Consider the following 19,710-nt stretch of genomic DNA (forward strand, 5'->3'; position numbering starts at 1 on the left):
TATGGTGTAGAAATCCTATCACTTTATGGGTAGTTAAAGATGCATGTACAACAGGATCCATAAACTAGGAGGTTGATCTAATTCATTTCAAGGCCATTGAGCTATTTTGGTATTGTTAGGTTCTAATTCTCAGAGTTAAAAACTCAACAGACACTATGAAAGCTTTACCAAGTTTATTCTTCCCAGAGGATCAATACAGCTGCATTAGACAAAAACATTTTTCACACAAGCACTGATATTTCACCGTTCCTCATAGGCTGAGTCTCCTCTTACACATCTGTACAAGCATCGTTCTTTATTGCTAGGCAGGACACTAGTGATACGGGCCATAAACTTGTATTTCTCCCTTAATGTGACCTGACCTGACCTCAACCCCCCTCCATCACTAATCCATGGCTCTCTTCCCTTATCAATGCCTGCCACATGTAAATCGCATCCCTGAACTCAATACATTCCAAGCTTAATTGCACACACTATATACCTTCCTCCTATAACCATTCACTTCTGGTGTAGACTCTCTAAACCTCAGCACTCCCTCAATGAATAAGTATATTTCATATTCTCAGAATCCAACAGTATCAAGGCCTTTCTTTCTCATTTACACAGGCTATGCTTATAATACACATATTTCAGAATTTAAAAAACATGAGGATAGGGATTTTTTAAATTGTATTTATTTAAATCGCATGAAGATGAATGTCTCTGTCCCTGAAAAGAGATTTGGAGTAATCTAGGCAACACAAACCTAAACAAAAAAAAACCCACAGCTCTCACTTTACAGAGGCGTTTTTGTAAATTGCTCAGATCATTTTAGGCACTTGGAATCACAATAATCCCTTCTGTTCTGAACAAAATACATCTTTGGTCCTGTAACTGTTGTTTAAAAAATAAGTCAACTGAAGCAGCAGTCTGAAAATAAAGCTTCATAGTTTGTTTCCTCCAAAATAAATGTTTTTTCTTATTAAAAAAATCTAAGATTTCTTTCTCACTTAAGGAACTACTCCAACATTCTTGCTACATGTGAAAAGGACCATCAGCTTAACAAACGTTGTGAGAGGAGAAAAAAAATAGTTGAGAGAAGATTGGCTAAACTCATACAGCAGTAAAGGATTGTTTCAGTCAAGTCACATTTCCATTTGCTTAGTTTATTTATTTATTTTGAAAGACAAAGAGCAATGCTGCCATTCCGCCGAGCCCTCCTCCTCACTCCAATCCAATGGAGAGAAACATTGGATGCCAAATCCACCTCTGCCCTGCACATGCTTGTTAGCTCAGTTACAGTGCAGCCAAGTATGGTGAGAGTTACTGTAGTGAACTAGCGGTGGCTGTGGCTGCACATGTGCTATGTAGTAATTGCTGAAGTTGATGTCACGTACGTAGGGTGCAGGCTGGTAGAAGCAGGTGACGTTGGTCACCGTGGGGATGGCGTTCTGCTCAGCCAGCACCTGCAGCGCCAACATGGAGATGAGGCTGAGCGTCTGGCGCCGCTCATGGCCCATCAGACACACAGTGCTTTCATTCACCACCTGGTGCAGAGTCATCAGGCACTCGTAGCGCTTGTGCTCCATGCCGGCAAAGTGGTTCTGCAGGTAGGCCTCCAGCTTACGCTGCTGCTCGCAGATGTCAGAGAAGTCGATGAAGAAGCGCGAGCACATGTAGCGCTGCAGAGCCTTCATCTCTGTTTTGCAGATGGGCCTGAACCCCTGCGCCAGCAAGTGGCAGTACTTAAGTAGCCCCCCGCCTCGGATCTCCTCGGGGCTGTGTGTGGCAATAATCCGCTGACACAGATGGCCCATGGCCCCCTCAAAGTCCCCATACACACTCTCCCCAATCACGGTGGGGTGGAAGCTCTCGGACATGGCCGTCTCTGAGCAGTGGTCAAACAGCAGCAGCGAGTCCAAGCCAATCTGGAAGGAGTCCACGCTGAATTCAAACTGCCGCCTGAGAGAGTCCACGAACTTGAGCTCCACATTCTTGCCCGTGTTGTTGGACAGCGAGATGAGGCTCCAGCGGTCTGTGTCGTTGCATACTTTCACCAGCTTCTGCACGTAGGCCTCTTTGAGGGTCAACGGCGAGATGCGCTCCTTACTGACCCCCGCTGGTAGGAAGTCCAATAGGCAGTCCATTACCACGTCCTTGACCAGCCGGAAAGCCTGGTCGTCCTTCAGAGACACACCGAAGATCAGGTCCAGGTCCTTGTAGCCCATGCCAGTGTCCTGGTAGAGCACGTGGCTGGCTGCAGAGCCGTTCAGCCGCACGTCTCGTACTGACACGCCCCTCTCCTCCAGCCGCGCCCGCACCACCTGGGTAAAGAAGAGAGACAGAATATGCATTAGACATACGCTCAAACACTTTTCATTGTTATGTTTAATTAAGAAAAATACATTTCTGAAGTAATATAAATGTAATTGGTTATGTCCAAAGGCACTCCTTGCCCATACAGGACAGACATGCCTTTCCCTTGTGGAACATGTGCTGACTTTGGTGCCAGACAACCTGCCTCCTCTTTGCCAACATTATTCAACCAAAGAACACACACACACACGAACCTGCAAAGACTCAAGTAAACAGCTTGAGACATTTCTCAATAAGTTCCAACATGGGCCTCTGGAAAAGTCAATAGGCTGTGTAAGCACTAGGCAGAGATCAATACACTGCTCACGAAAGTACATTTCATAATCACCGCCATCAGTTTGAATGGAACCTAACAGGCCCAGAAGGATAGCAGAAGAGTTAGAACTACTCACTGAGGATCTGACTCATGCCTGTTTCACCAAGGCCATGTTCAGTAGGCACAAAATTAAATAAGAAAAACTCATTTTCGGTTTCCATTGCAAAACATTTTAAAACGCTTTCTGTTGCATGCTTTAATGAACACAACCCAGGCAGCAGCAGTTAGTGCTATAGGATTTATACCCCTGCACTGCGATTCACACCAGTAGTAAGCGCTTGCCTTAGCATAGGCCCTAGTGGAGCAGACAATGAGAAAATCTTGCTCCAATCCCTACAACCGTTGGGTCAAAGGTTTCACTTTCAGAGACCCGGTGATCTGCAGGACCAGTTCAGCAAAGAGGCCGCCACAATCATCTGTGAAGAGGATGTCCCATGTCTGACATTTCTGGGTCTGTGCTCCATAGTTAGGTAGTGCTAGGAATGGCACGCTAACAGACACTGGCAGTGACACTGAGAAAGTGTGTCTAGAAGCCCTCAGGAAAGACAAAGATGGGGCACTAACAGCACACTCTAAAGCTGAGGGGTTAGTAGTAAAGTTGTTAAAACTCTATCCACTTGGTGGGTTGGCACCATTAAAATGCACAGTTCGTGCATATAAAGGAAACATGTCATTTACTCTTAAAATCCAAAAGAGCTCTTTCGGTTAAGAATCGGTTTAATTTGCATTTGAAAGTGATCACAGCTTTCAGTCAGAAACCTCAACACACTCAATAAGGCTTTAGCACAGCTTTAGTACAGGCAGATATGTAAGATAGATGCTAGGAAATGTGTAGTCTACATTTCACTAACTACAGCCTACCATGTTCTACCATCAATTGTTTTGACTTATTTTGCATGTAACAATATGCAGTATATTTGTGCAATGAAATGCAGAGAAACTTTTAATTTAAGAATTAATCATTTTAGCTAATGTTTATAACATAGCCCACAAACCGATATGTACACAGCCCATCTGTAAATAGCCCATCCAATCTACCTACCTCATCCCCAATTTTCTTCTTTACTTTTTTGCTCTTTTGCACACCAGTATATCTAATTGCACATCATCATCTGCACATCTATCACTCCAGTGTTAATTTGGTAAATTGTAATTACTTCGCTACTATGGCCTATTTATTGCCTTACCTCCTCACGCCATTTACACACACACACTGTATATAGACTTTTCTTTCTATTGTGTTTTTGACTGTATGTTTGTTTATTCCATGTGTAACTCTGTGTTGTTGTTTGTGTCGCACTGCTTTGCTTTATCTTGGCCAGGTCGCAGTTGTAAATGAGAAATTGTTCTCAACTGGCCTACCCGGTTAAATATAGGTGAAATAAAACATTTAAAACATTTAAAATATCAAAGAGCAAACAATCTTAAATACAACTGGAAACTGGGCTAACCTATTGTACAGATCCTACGCATATTACATCTCAAGTACTTGCATCACATTTTAGCAAAACACCTCTCCAGCTCTTACCCCCCTACCTCCTCCCAAAGCAGCCTTCAAATCTCCCCGTCCTGACAGATTAGTGTCAGTCTGACAGTAATTAACACTCTCATCATGCCCATCAGATCATAAGCTGCCTCTATTTATACATAATGGGTTAGGCTGCAGACAGACAATGGCCTGCAGTTTCATTCAACAGTACACCTCTAAGCGCATATACATACATAATGGGCTCTACAGCAAAGACAGACATGGGCTTCATGATTGGTATGTATATAATTAAAGCTAATTGAATGGTGTGGGTAGCCTTGATGCCAAATGATACTAAATTCTTAGTAACTTTTTGATCAGTAGCCTTATATTGCTTTCTGTGCCAATTCAGCAACAAAGTAGCAGTGTGTCCAGTCAGATTACAGTTATCAATTGGACAGGGACTACAGATGCTGTGAAACTAGACTAAGCTAGACTCAACACTTAGTAGCTTCAGAAAGTTTTCATACCCCTTGACTTCATACCCCTAGATTTTGTTGGGTTACAGCTTGAATTCAAATGGATTAATATAATATTTTGCTCACCCATTTATTGAAAATGTAATACAGAAAGCAAATTTACATACAGTACCAATCAAAAGTTTGGACACCTACTCATTCCAGGGTTTTTGTTAATTTTTTACTATTTTCTACATTGTAAAATAATAGTGAAGACATCAAATCTATGAAATAACACATATAATCATGTAATAACCAAAAATTATAGTAACCACAAATTGTTGGCATTTACATATAACTTTTTTGGTCAGAGTGTGTGTGTGTGTCTGTCTCAACTATTTAACTGTACTAGAATGCTTAAAAGGCCGCTAAAATGTAAAAATATCGGTATTGGGTTTTTTGGCAAGGAGGATATCGGTATCAGCCAAAAATGTCATATCGGTGCATCCCTAGTCACAAACTTCAAACATGACATTTGAATACATTCAATAAGATTTGCAGAATTATTACAAGTCCATTTACGACTACTAATATTCTGCTGTGAATCAAAAACACACTTGCAGATTTATCTGCACACACTTGTCACGTTACCAAGAGATTCATAAGCTATAGAAAGTTTTGTACGTTTGTCTAAAAATATTTGCAGTATTGCTGCAACCATTGGCTGGATTGTTCCATCAATCAAATCTAAGGAAGTAGCTTGAAAAGGAGAAGTCATGTCTACAAAGTAAAGTACCATTGTTAAACAAATTACCATTCAAGACGAAATTGACAGCAGCTAATTTTTATTTAAAAAAAATAATATTTCACCTTTATTACATCTTAGGGATAGGCGTTCCGTAAGCGGTACAAATGTAAATCATGTAGCGTACCATTGTTAAAATGGTACGCTACATTTCCTTTTAGACAAAAATTGCAAGAATGTGGAGTGTTATGAAGTTTTGAAAACTGGGTGTTTTGCTAATGTTAAACTTACAATATGGCTACTAATACTGGAAAAGCTAAATCAAAGTCCAAGTATACAGATTTGACGATATTCTTGCAGAAAAATGTAATGTAAATGTGTCCTTCACGATTAGCCCAAATGTAGCTGGGTGACTTCACACTAAATGTCAAGTAGCTTGCTCATACTTCAGGTTATCAGTCTGAAACTTTGCACATACACTGCTGCCCACTTGTGGACACCATCGGAATTACAACCAGAGTGATGGCTAGATTTGCGACCTTTCTGTTGCGTTTCAAAGATGGTGGTAGGGAAAAAAACGGTTGTTTTTTATTTTTATTTTCTTCTACCAGATCTATTGTGTTATATTCTCCTACATTCAATTCACATTTCCACAAACTTCAAAGTGTTTCCTTTCAAATGGTACCAAGAATATGCATATCCTTGCTTCAGGGCCTGAGCTACAGGCAGTTAGATTTGGGTAAGTAATTTTAGGCGAAAATTTTAAAAAAAGGGGGCTATCCCGATTAACCAGATAGGCCAGTTGAGAACAAGTTCTCATTTACAACTGCGACCTGGCCAAGATAAAGCAAAGCAGTGCAACAAAAACAACAACACAGAGTTACACATGGGATAAACAAATGTACAGTCAAGAACACAATAGAAAAATCTGTATACGGTGTGTGCAAATGAAGTAAGGAGGTAAGGCAATAAATAGGCCATAGTGGCGAAGTAATTACAATTTAGCAATTAACATTGGAGTGATAGATGTGCAGATGAGGATGTGCAAGTAGAAATACTGGTGTGCAAAAGAGCAGAAAAACAAAAACAAATATGGGACGAGATAGGTAGTTGGTTGGATGGGCTATTTACAGATTGGCTGTGTACAGCTGCAGCGATCGGTAAGCTGCTCTGACAGCTGATGCTTAAAGTTAGTGAGGGAGATATAAGTCTCCAGCTTTAGTGATTCTTGCAATTCATTCCAGTCATTGGTAGCAGAGAACTGGAAGGAAAGGCAGCAAAAGGAGGTGTTGGCTTTGGAGATGACCAGTGAAATATACCTGTTGGAGTGCGTGCTACGGGTGGGTGTTGCTATGGTGACCAGTGAGCTGAGATAAGGCGGAGCTTTACCTAGCAAAGACTTATAGATGACCTGGAGCCAGTGGGTTTGGCGACGAATATGTAGCGAGGACCAGCCAACGAGAGCATACAGGTCACAGTGGTGGGTAGTATATGGGGTTTGGTGACAAATGGATGTCACTGTGATAGACTGCATCCAATTTTCTGAGTAGAGTGTTGGAGGCTATTTTGTAAATAACATCGCCGAAGTCAAGAATCAGTAGGATAGTCAGTTTTACGAGGGTATGTTTGGCAGCATAAGTGAAGGAGGTTTTGTTGCGAAATAGGAAGCCAATTCTAGATTTAATTTTGGATTGGAGATGCTTAATAGGAGTCTGGAAGGAGAGTTTACAGTCTAGCCAGACACCTATAGTTGAAGTCGGAAGTTTACATACACTTAGGATGGAGTCATTAAAACTCGTTTTTCAACCACTCCACAAATTTCTTGTTAACAAACTATAGTTTTGGCAAGTCGGTTAGTACATCTACTTTGTGCATGACAAGTCATTTTTCCAACAATTGTTTACAGACAGATTATTTAATTTATAATTCACTGTATCACAATTCCAGTGGGTCAGAAGTTTACAAACACTAAGTTGACTGTGCGTTTAAACAGCTTGGAAAGTTCCAGAAAATGATGTCATGGCATTAGAAGCTTCTGATAGGCTAATTACATCATTTGAGTCAATTGGAGGTGTACCTGTGGATGTATTTCAAGGCCTACCTTCAAACTCAGTGCCTCTTTGCTTCACATCATGGGAAAATCAACAGACATCAGCCAAAACCTCAGAAAAATAATTGTAGACTTCCACAAGTCTGGTTCATCCTTGGGAGCAGTTTGTTAGCCACCCTGCCAGCTTAGTGGAGTCTGCCACTAGCATAGTCAGTGTAGTCAGCTCAGCTATCCCCATTGAGACCATGTCTGTGCCTCGATTTAGGATAGGCAAAACTAAACATGGCGGTGTTCGCCTTAGCAATCTCACTGGAATAAAGACCTCCTCCATTTCTGTCATTATTGAAAGAGATTGTGAAATCTCACATCTCAAAATAGGGCTACTTAATGTTAGATCCCTCACTTCCAAGGCAGTTATAGTCAATTAACTAATCACTGACCATAATATTGATGTGATTGGCCTGACTGAAACATGGATTAAGCCTGATGAATTTATTGTGTTAAATGAGGCCTCTCCTCCTGGTTACACTAGTGACCATATCCCCCGCGCATCCCGCAAAGGCGGAGGTGTTGCTAACATTTACGATAGCAAATTTCAATTAACAAATACAAATTTTTACTGCGTTTTCATCTTTTGAGCTTCTAGTCATGAAATCTATGCAGCCCTACTCAATCACTTTTTATAGCTACTGTTTACAGGCCTACTGGGCCGTATACAGCGTTCCTCACTGAGTTCCCTAATTTCCTATCGGACCTTGTAGTCATGGCATATTCACATTTTTGGTGACTTTAATATCACATGGAAAAGTCCACAGACCCACTCCAAAAGGCTTTCGGAGCCATCATCGACTCAGTGGGCTTTGTCCAACATGTCTCCGGACCTACTCACTGCCACAGTCATACTCTGGACCTAGTTTTGTCCCGTTGAATAAATATTGTGGATCTTAATGTTTTTCCCTCATAATCCTGGACTATCGGACCACCATTTTATTACATTTGCAATCACAACAAATAATCTGCTCAGACCGCAACCAAGGATCATCAAAATCTGTGCTATAAATTCTCAGACAACCCAAAGATTCTTAGATGCCCTTCCAGACTCCCTCCACCTACCCAAGGACATCGGAGTACAAAAATATGTTAACCACCTAACTGAGGAACTAAATTTAACCTTGAGTAATACCCTAGATGCAGTCGCACCCCTTAAAACAAAAAACATTTGTCATAAGAAACTAGCTCCCTGGTATACAGAGAATACCCAAGCCCTGAAGCAAGCTTCCAGAAAAATGGAACGGAAATGGCGCTACACCAAACTGGAAGTCTTCTGACTAGCTTGGAAAGACCGATACTGCACGGTACTAAGAGCCCTCACTGCTGCTTGATCATTCTACTTTTCCAACTTAACTGAGGAGAATAAGAAGAATCCAAAATGTATTTTTGATACTGTTGCAAAGCTAACTAAAAAGCAGCATTCCCCAAGCTTTCACTTCAGCAGTGATAAATTCATGAAATTCTTTGACGAAAAGATCATGATCATTAGAAATCAAATTACGGACTCCTCTTTAAATCTGCGTATTTCTCCAGAGCTCAGTTGTCCTGAATCTGCACAACACAGCCAGGACCTAGGATGAAGGGAGACACTCAAGTTTTTTAATACTACAGTGGGGGGGAAAAGTATTTGATCCCCTGCTGATTTTGTACGTTTGCCCACTGACAAAGAAATGATCAGTCTAGAATTTTAATGGTAGGTTTATTTGAACAGTGAGAGACAGAATAACAACACAAATATCCAGATAAACGCATGTCAGAAATGTTATAAATTGATATGCATTTTAATGAGGGAAATAAGTATTTGACCCCCTCTCAATCAGAAAGATTTCTGGCTCCCAGGTGTCTTTTATACAGGTAACGACCTGAGATTAGGAGCACACTCTTAAAGGGAGTGCTCCTAACCGCAGCTTGTTACCTGTAAAAAAGACACCTGTCCACAGAAGCAATCAATCAATCAGATTCCAAACTCTCCACCATGGCCAAGACCAAAGAGCTCTCCAAGGATGTCAGGGACAAGATTGTAGACCTACGCAAGGCTGGAATGGGCTACAAGACCATCGCCAAGCAGCTTGGTGAGAAGGTGACAACATTTGGTGCGATTATTCGCAAATGGAAGAAACACAAAAAAAAACTGTCAATATCCCTCGGCCTGGGGCTCCATGCAAGATCTCACCTCGTGGAGTTGCAATGATCATGAGAACGGTGAGGAATTAGCACAGAACTACACGGGAGGATCTTGTCAATGATCTCAAGGCAGCTGGGACCATAGTCACCAAGAAAACAACTGGTAACACGTGAAGGACTGAAATCCTGCAGTGCCCGCAAGGTCCCCCTGCTCAAGAATACATATACATGCCCATCTGAAGTTTGCCAATGAACATCTGAATGACTCAGAGGGCAACTGGTGAAAGTGTTGTGGTCAGATGAGACCAAAATGGAGCTCTTTGACATCAACTCAACTCGCCATGTTTGGAGGAGGAGGAATGCTGCCTATGACCCCAAGAACACCATCTCCACCGTCAAACATGGAGGTGGAAACATTATGCTCTGGGGGTGTTTTTCTGCTAAGGGGACAGGACAACTTCACCGCATCAAAGGGACGATGTACGGGGCCATGTACTATCAAATCTTGGGTGAGAACCTCCTTCCCTCAGCCAGGGCATTGCAAATGGGTCGTGGATGGGTATTCCAGCATGACAATGACCCAAAACACATGGCCAAGGCAACAAAGGAGTGTCTCAAGAAGAAGCACATTAAGGTCCTGGAGTGGCCTAGCCAGTCTCCAGACCTTAATCCCATAGAAAATCTGTGGAGGGAGCTGAAGGTTTGAGTTGCCAAACGTCAGCCTCGAAACCTTAATGACTTGGAGAAGATCTGCAAAGAGGAGTGGGACAAAATCCCTCCTGAGATGTGTGCAAACCTGGTGGCCAACTAGAAGAAACATCTGACCTCTGTGATTGCCAACAAGGGTTTTGCCACCAAGTACTAAGTCATGTTTTGCAGAGGGGTCAAATACTTATTTCCCTCATTAAAATGCAAATCAGTTTATAACATTTTTGACATGCATTTTTCTGGATTTTTTTGTTGTTATTCTGTCTCTCACTGTTCAAATAAACCTACTATTAAAATTATAGACTGATCATTTCTTTGTCAGTGGGCAAACGTACAAAATCAGCAGGGGATCAAATACTTTTTTCCCCCCACTGTATATCTCGACACATTCATGAAAATAGTCTTGGCCTCTAAACCTTCAAGCTGCATACTAGACACTATTCCAACTAAACTACTGAAAGAGCTGCTTCCTGTGCTTGGCCCTCCTATGTTGAATATAATAAATGGCTCCCTATCCACCGGATGTGTCCCAAAGTGGCAGTAATAAAGCCTCTTGAAAAAGCCAAACCTTGACCCAGAAAATATTTAAAAAATAATCTGCCTATATCGAATCTCCCATTCCTCTCAATTTTTTTTTAAAAAGCTGTTGCGCAGCAACTCACTGCCTTCCTGAAGACAAACAATGTATACGAAATGCTTCAGTCTGGTTTTAGACGCCATCATAGCACCGAGACTGCACTCATGAAGGTGGTAAATGACCTTTTAATCGCGTCAGACCAAGGCTCTGCATCTGTTCACGTGCTCCTAGACCTTAGTGCTGCTTTTGATACCATCATTCACCACATTCTTTTGGATTGATTGGAAACCCAAATTGGTCTACACGGACAAGTTCTGGCTTGGTTTAGATCTTATCTGTCGGAAAGATATCAGTTTTTGTCTCTGTGGATGATTTGTCTTCTGACAATCAACTGTAAATTTTGGTGTTCCTCAAGGTTCTGTTTTAGGACCACTACTGTTTTCACATACACATATATATATATATATATATATATATATACATATATACATACACACACACACACACACACACACACACACACACACATATAAATAAATATTTAAAACCTCTTGGTGATGTCATTCGGAAACATAATGTTAACTTTCACTGCTATGCGGACGATACACAGCTGTACATTTTGATGAAACATGGTGAAGCCCCAAAATTGCCCTCCCTGGAAGCCTGTGTTTCAGACATAAGGAAGTGGATGGCAGCAAATGTTTTACTTTTAAACTCGGACAAAACAGAGTTGCTTGTTCTAGGTCTCAAAAAACAAAGAGATCTTCTGTTGGATCTGACAATTAATCTTGATGGTTGTACAGTCATCTCAAATAAAACTGAAGGACCTCAGCATTACTCTGGACCCCGATCTCTCTTTTGACGAACATATCAAGAATATTTCAAGGACAGCTTTTTTCCATCTTCGTAACATTGCAAAAATCTGAAACTTTCTGTCCAAAAAGGATGCAGAAAAATGAATGCTTTTGTCACTTCCATATTAGACTACTGCAATGCTCTACTTTCCGGCTACCCGCCACCCTGATAAAGCACAAAATAAACTTCAGTTAGTGCTAAACATGGCTGCTAGAATCTTGACTAGACCTAAGATTTACTCCAGTGCTAGCCTCTCTACACTGACTTCCTGTTAAGGCTAGGGCAAATTTCAAGGTTTTACTGCTAACCTACAAAGCATTACATGGGCTTGCACCTACCCATCTTTCCAATTTGGTCCTGCCGTACATACCTACACATACGCTACAGTCACAAGACGCAGGCCTCCTTACTGTCCCTAGAATTTCTAAGCAAACAGCTGGAGGCAGGGCTTTCTCCTATAGAGCTACATTTTTATGGAATGGTCTGCCTATCCATGTGAGACGCAGACTCAGTCTCAACCTTTAAGTCTTTATTGATGATTGAGTGTAGTCTGGCCCAGGGGTGTGAAGGTGAACGGAAAGGCACTGGAGCGACGAACCGGCCGGTTCTCATCTCTCCACTGGGATTCTCTGCCTCTAACCCTATTACGGGGGCTGAGTCACTGGTGCTCTTGCATGCCTTCCCTAGGAGTGGTGTGTCACTTGAGTGGGTTGAGTCACTGACGTGATCTTCCTGTCCGGGTTGGTGCCCCCTTTGGGTTCGTGCCGTGGGGGAGATCTTCGGGGGCTATACTCAGCCTTGTCTCAGGGTAGTAGGTTGGTGGTTGAAGATATCCCTATAGTGGTGTGGGGGCTGCGCTTTGGCAAAGTAGGTGGGGTTATATCTAGCCTGTTTGGCCCTGTCCAGGAATATTGTCGGACAGGGCCACAGTGTCTCCCGACCCCTCCTGTCTCAGCCTCCAGTATTTATGAAGCAATAGTTTATGTGTTGGGGGTCTGTTATATCTGGAGTATTTCAGTAGCCAACTGACATTTACTCCTGAAGTACTGACCCATTGCACCCTCTACAACAGCTGTGATTTATTATTATCATCATCATCATCAGACCCTTTTGGTCATCTATGAACATTTGAACATCTTGGCCATGTTCTGTTATAATCAACACCCGACACAGCCAGAAGAGGACTGGCCACCCCTCAGAGCCTGGTTCCTCTCTAGGTTTCTTCCTAGGTTCCGGCCTTTCTAGGGAGTTGTCCCTAGCCACCGTGCTTCTACATCTGCATTGCTTGCTGTTTGAGGTTTTAGGCTGGGTTTCTGTAGAGCACCTGTGGACGTCGGGCCCTCATGGAGTCTGTTTCTGACCGTTTGAGCAGACACATGCACATTTGTGGCCTGCTGGAGGTCATTTTGCAGGGCTCTGGCAGTGCTTCTCCTGCCCCTCCTTGCACAAAGGCGGAGGTAGCGGTCCTGCTGCTGGGTTGTTGCCCTCCTACGGCCTCCTCCACGTCTCCTGATGTACTGGCCTGTCTCCTGGTAGCGCCTCCATGCTCTGGACACTACACTGACAGACACAGCAAACCTTCTTGCCACAGCTCGCATTGATGTGCCATCCTGGATGAGCTGCACTACCTGAGCCACTTGTGTGGGTTGTAGACTCCGTCTCATGCTACCACTAGAGTGAAAGCACCGCCAGCATTCAAAAGTGACCAAAACATCAGCCAGGAAGCATAGGAACTGAGAAGTGGTCTGTGGTCCCCACCTGCAGAACCACTCCTTTATTGGGGGTGTCTTGCTAATTGCCTATAATTTCCACCTGTTGTCTATTCCATTTGCACAACAGCATGTGAAATTTATTGTCAATCAGTGTTGCTTCCTAAGTGGACAGTTTGATTTCACAGAAGTGTGATTGACTTGGAGTTACATTGTGTTGTTTAAGTGTTCCCTTTATTTTTTTGAGCAGTGTATATCCACACGTTATTCTCTATCATGCAATTGTACGCTTGTAACTTCGGAAGCTCATTCAATAATACAGATGTGGGTGATTTCTGCACCCAGGGGACTGAACTGTGTGCAGGTTTTTGTTAAATTTAGACCACAGTTAGTTGAATGAGGTGTAAGTGAAGTGCTGGAACAAAAACCTGTACATTCCTGTGTAAAAAAAAACAACAACAAAAAACAGTGGCTGTCATGACTTCAATTGAGTAAACACAGGTACCATTTTATTCTGTTACTCTATGCAGGTTTGTAATCTGATTTATAGGAGCCTGGTGGACATACTGTAGATACAACCATTAGCCAATGCATGATTCCTACAGGACATTTCCCTTCATCTAGATTGAAGCTTGCTACCAGTACTCCATGTCAGTAAGTCTCACACTCACAAAATATAAAGTGTTGGTCCCATGTTCCATGAGCTGAAATAAAATATCCCAGACATTTTCCATAAAAGTATTTCTCTCAAATTTGGTGCACAAATTTGTTTACATCCCTGTTAGTGAGCATTTTTCATTTGCCAAGATAATCCATCCACCTGACAGGTGTGGCATATCAAGAAAGTGATTACAGCATGATCATTACACAGCTGTCACACAACACAAATGCCACAGATATCTCAAGTTGAGGGAGTGTGCAATTGGCATGCTGACTGCAGGAATGTCCATCAGAGCTGTTGCCAGACAATTGAATGTTAATTTCTCTAACATAATCCGCCTCCAACGTCCTTTAGAGAATTTAGCATTATGTGCAACCGGCCTCACAACCGCAGACCACTTGTAACCACGCCAGCCCAGGATCTCCACATCCGGCTTCTTCATCTGCGGGATCATCAGTACGGGAAAAAAATGTATGAAATGTATGCATTCACTACTGTAAGTCGCTCTGGATAAGAGCGTCTGCTAAATGACTCAAAATGTAAAAAAAATCTGAGACCAGCCACCCGGACAACTGTTGAAACTGTGGGTTTGCACCACCAAAGGATTTCTGCACAAACCGCCAGAAACAGTCTCAGGGAAGCTCATCTGCGTGCTCGTTGTCCTCACCAGGGTCATGACCTGACTGCAGTTCGGCGTCGTAACTGACTTCAGTAGGAAACTGTTAACCTTCGAACGCCACTGGATAAGTGGATGAATCCCGGTTTCAACTGTATCAGGAAGATGGCAGAAGATGGCAGACCGCGTGTATGGCATTGTGTGAGCGAGTGGTTTGCTGATGTCAATGTTGTGAACAGAGTGCCCCATGGTGGTGGTGGGGTTATGGTATGGGGAGGCATAAGCTACGGACAACAAACAATTGCATTTATCGATAGAGGGGTTCGCCCAGGGAGCCATACAAGCTAGAACCGCCACTGATCACAAGAGAACGCTCCTGACATTAGGATGCTATAGTGGCTGGCAAGTGACAACTGCAGATGACAATATGGCGTAAACACTACTGTTAACACATTCTTTGAATAGTATGTTGACACTCACAGCAGAAATGTTGTCCAACGTATGTTGCCAAAACACTGTTGGGTAACAATGAATCTATTCCTATGAGTGGTGCCATAATAAAGTCCAAAAAATCCTAACACTAAAACTATTTAAAAAACATAATCAAGCTGATCTTCAGAGCCTCATTCATGTTTGTCATTACATTTACTTTTCTTTCAGCAAGCAAATGGGGTTGTTATGAAAGTCAGGATGGGAAGATGACATATGGTTCCCACTAATCCTGGGGAACGTGCTGTTCCAAACTATGGAACAGCACCTGCATAGTCAATCTAGCATTTATCATAAAGGTTGAACATATCCACTACAACATCCAGAAATACTGGATGAATTAAATCATGACTAAATACATAACTGTCAGTCAAATCAATATGTTAATTGTTAAACCAGCTGGCATGATCTTTCAATTACATAATCACCATCCATCCCATGCATAAGAACATGTCTGATGTAGAGGGGGACATTAATGAAAACCAGCAGACGGGGGCTGGAGATAGAGTTACAGCATGGAGATACTGGTACTGGCCATTCCAGATTATTTAACATGGTTAGTCTCATTGAGATAAAATCTATTTTTCAAGAGAGACCTGGACAGATAGCAGCACCACCTTGGTAGACACAGCACAAGGCACTGTCTTGTCCCCCCCAAATATCAGGGAGCATCAACTGTCTGTAGTTGCTTGGAATCTGGATGGTATATCCATATAAATAGAATCTCATTATAGTTCTGTGGGTATACCATTCATTTAAGTAAATTAGTTTAACCTTTTGTGGTATAAGCTAGGTGTAGGACCTAAGGAATATTTCAAGGACTCTTGCCAATAAGGGAACCTTTGAAATCAGAGGTCCGACTACCACTCTGGGGTCCTAAAACTATCAATTGCACAAGATCTCTAAACAGTGGAGGCTCCTCAGAGGAGGAAGGGGAGGACCATCCTCCTCAGTAAATTTCAAAAAAATGTAAATGGTAAAACATTCAAAAAGTGATCCTTTTTAGATAAAATTCTACTAAATATAATCACGTCACCAAATAATTAATTAAAACACACTATTTTGCAAAGACGGTCTACAGTAGCCTCAACAGCACTCTGTAGGGTAGCACCATGATATAGCCAGAGTACAGCCATCTTCTGTCCTCCTCTGGGTTCATTGACTTCAATACTAAACCTAGGAGGCTCATGGTTCTCACCCCCTTCCATAGACTTACACAGTTATTATGACAACTTCCGGATGACGTCCTCCAGCATGAACTACATGTTGTCCACCCAATCAAGTATCAGAGAATGAATCTAGTACTGAAAGCATAAACTACAGCTAGCTAGCCCTGCAGTGTATAGAATGTGGTGAGTTGTTGACTCAAAGAGAGAGAAAGACAATAGTTGAACAAATTAATTTCTTCCAAAATGAACGAGAAGCAAGAGAGAAATAGAGAAAGATTTTTTTTCTTCACTTTCAGTTTCACTTACTTAGCAAATGCAGCTAGCTAGTTAAGGCTACTGAAACACCCTGCTCAAACAGAGTGATACTATGTTAGTTAGCTGGCTATGACTTTCCAACACAACAGTGGAACTCTTCCAAGTCAAGGTAAGCTTTTGGTATTACTAACTTATTGCCACTGGGGTCTGTCAGTGTAACTGCTTTCTGACTGTACACTGTAGTTGGTTTAATAACGCGTTAGTTCTATTAGCTATGCTGACTATGATGTCACTTTAGCTAATATGGTGACAACGATGTAGGCTGTGTGTAGCGCATTGGCTTGGAAAGGTTTTCACCTGATCCCATACAGCTGATGTGTTGCGCATTGAAGTCCACAAGCGAAGGGAAGAGGTGAGAGGAGTAGAGCGCATAGATGCGACAAGGAATACAAAGTGGCTGATATGAAAGTGAACTGTATTCATTCCGCTGATTCTGTTGAAAAAGTTTCTTAAAAAGGAAGCAAACGGAACAAAACGGGGATAAACATACCTGAATTTTTCCAACAGAAACTCTCGTTTGCAACTGTTGGACTAATGATTACACACTATATAAGCTAGATGCAGGCAAGAGTGTGCACAACGGTATTTAATTTCATTGTCTGTCCATGTGTCTGTGACCTCAAATTTGTCTCTCGACCTGTGTGCACCTACGTTGTAAACTTTCATTTATAGGCTAGGTTGTAGCAACCTCATGATGGGTATAGAGAAAATTTGAGTATCAAGTAGTAGCCTAAACGTATCGCTGTTACATTGAACTGGGTGAATGGAGTATGAATGAGAGTCATCCAATATGCTGCAATATGCTCATGAAAACAAAAATCGTCCTCCCTTATCTTAATTGGCACTGACCACCACTGTTCTCTAATGATACAAAATTACGGAGCCTTCTGCCACCGTCAATTGGAAAGGTATTGTGAATATGCATAACAGAAAAGTTGAGTATATCAAAACTCCCATCTGGACGAATATTAGAAACAGACCCATAATGATGCAAGACACTTCCATTTAAATGTGACTCATCAGTGGTAATTAATATATGGTGACTGATGACAAAGGGATTTGATGAGAGAGATTTGAGATTTGATGACACAACATAAACTGTAGCAGCAAGGTAAATTAATTGACCTGTTTTGTTAACTGACTGTATGAATCAGCACATTGCTGTAGGCTACTTTTCTCTAAATACAGTTACAGTAATCTAAATAGTTGGAAAGAGTTAATGCAATAGCTATTGCTAAGTACTGGGTTAACACCTATGGGTCATCTATTACTGAGGCTCACTACTGAACAGAGTGGACGTCAACAGTAAAGGTCCTATATGGGGCAGGGTTGGAGTCCAGCTCACACTTTGAACTGAACAAGAGAATGACTATTGCTACAGTGAAGAGATATGTATGATAGGCATCAGTTTGGTCTCAGACTAGACGTAACATAGTACATTTAAATCCGAGGTACTCAACTTGGTATAATAAGTAACCAAACGTAACATAAGGCAAAAACTAATGTTGGGTGGTCGGTCAGGGTGGATAGTGGGCGTATAAACGCAAACGTCGAGCAACCCATAGGTTGCGAGTGCAGATCTTAACACGGACTTCAGCATTTTAGCAACTTTAGCAACTTTAGCTACTTACTACTTTTTAGCTACTTTGCATGTTAGCTAACCATTCCCCTTACCATTTTTGCTAACCCTAACCTTAACCCTTTAACCTAAACTGAACCCTAACCCAACTGATGTTAGCCATCTAGCTAGAATTCGTAATATCATAAGCTTCTTAAATTCGTAACATATTGTACTTTTTGCAAATTCGTATCATACAAAATGATTGATGGACATCCACACATTAATACATACCATACGAAAGGTAACACATCATACTAAATTAGTATCTCGGATTGACATACAGAATAATACGACATCCTTTGAGACCAGGTCGGTCAGAGACATAGCTCCATCACTCAATAGAATATAGGCGAATAGACTATTTTAATACGCCATAGGGACATTTTATTTGCAACAAAGCACATGCATACTAACAGTATATCACAAAACATTAAGCGATTCAGAGTAGACAGCATATACTCAGTATGGAAGTTGTGGCGCACGCGCTTTACCTGAACGATCTGCCGGGGTTGTACAGAGAGTGTAGGGAAATTTCCCCGGCCGTGAATCGGGATTGCTTCTCTGAGGATTGAGTTCAAACGATGCACCTGATCCCAAGACAGCATACAGAACCGCCTACTCTGATCAGACGTATCGCTTGACATGGCGATGTTACACCGAACAGAAAGTGTAAAAATATATTGGAATGAATGCGGTAGTCTAATCTTGCTGTATCACTCCCGGATCAATCGGTTGAGGTATGCGTCTTAAAAATGCAGGGGGGAATAATGAATGGATGAGTTTGGTCAATCGTGGTAAATTCCAATAGCCTACAAATGTTCAGTATCCGTTTCCTCATTCAGCAAGGTAATAAAGCTGTGATTGCTGTCAGATACTTGAAGTTTGAAATGCAAGACAAGCTTAACTCTTTATCCACAGATGTTAAACTGATCAGTCACAAGTTTGCAGCGAATCGTTATCCCAAAAGCTCACCCAAGGTCTATAAAGGCTCCTCATTTGCATAGAGGCTCTGATTTTTTTTTGTTCACTCATTAATTATCAAGACCTTGCCTTGTTGCGAGTGCCACCAGTCAGTGCAGAGAAAATAGTTTGGCACAACCTGTGTACTAGTGACGCATTTCCAGAGCCTCCACCCCTTTCCATACTCACTGATATCCTCCAAGAAATTGGGCGCGTTCGACATTGAGAGCAATAGAGTATTTTTGAAGGCACTAATTCCGCCATGGTTCGTTGGACAAATGCATTTTTGTAGGGTTTTTGGATAAACGCAGAAAATAAGGTATGTTATAAACACAGGCTGAGGAGATCGTATACATTGAGTCCTATGCAATAATCTTCATCAGCTAATGTCAGTTTCTGAATTTTTAAGTATTAATGTAATAAAAAAAAACACATAAAGCACGTAAAAGGCTTCATAATTCAT

General features: G+C 41.8%; 1 protein-coding gene across 1 annotated transcript; it reads right to left on the bottom strand.

Moving 5' to 3' along the window:
- Positions 1 to 158: 158 nt before the first annotated feature.
- Positions 159 to 19,401, bottom strand: LOC115177463 (terminal nucleotidyltransferase 5A). The gene is made up of 2 exons (XM_029738264.1): positions 18,779 to 19,401; positions 159 to 2,303 (listed from the first exon to the last, which is right to left on the bottom strand). Exons 1-2 carry the CDS (start codon positions 18,929 to 18,931, stop codon positions 1,272 to 1,274), a joined length of 1,185 nt encoding a protein of 394 aa, XP_029594124.1. The 5' UTR covers positions 18,932 to 19,401; the 3' UTR covers positions 159 to 1,271.
- Between the last annotated feature and the right edge of the window lie 309 nt (positions 19,402 to 19,710).

This window comes from Salmo trutta, chromosome 37 (genome assembly GCF_901001165.1).
Source record: "Salmo trutta chromosome 37, fSalTru1.1, whole genome shotgun sequence".
Classification (NCBI taxonomy): domain Eukaryota; kingdom Metazoa; phylum Chordata; class Actinopteri; order Salmoniformes; family Salmonidae; genus Salmo; species Salmo trutta.

Excerpts from the sequence above, each read along its gene's own strand:
- LOC115177463 (XM_029738264.1), bottom strand. The coding sequence starts at position 18,931 with ATGTCAAGCGATACGTCTGATCAGAGTAGGCGGTTCTGTATGCTGTCT. Across the intron at positions 2,304-18,778 it reads AACCCCGGCAGATCGTTCAG|GTGGTGCGGGCGCGGCTGGA; the intron begins GTAAAGCGCGTG and ends TTCTTTACCCAG.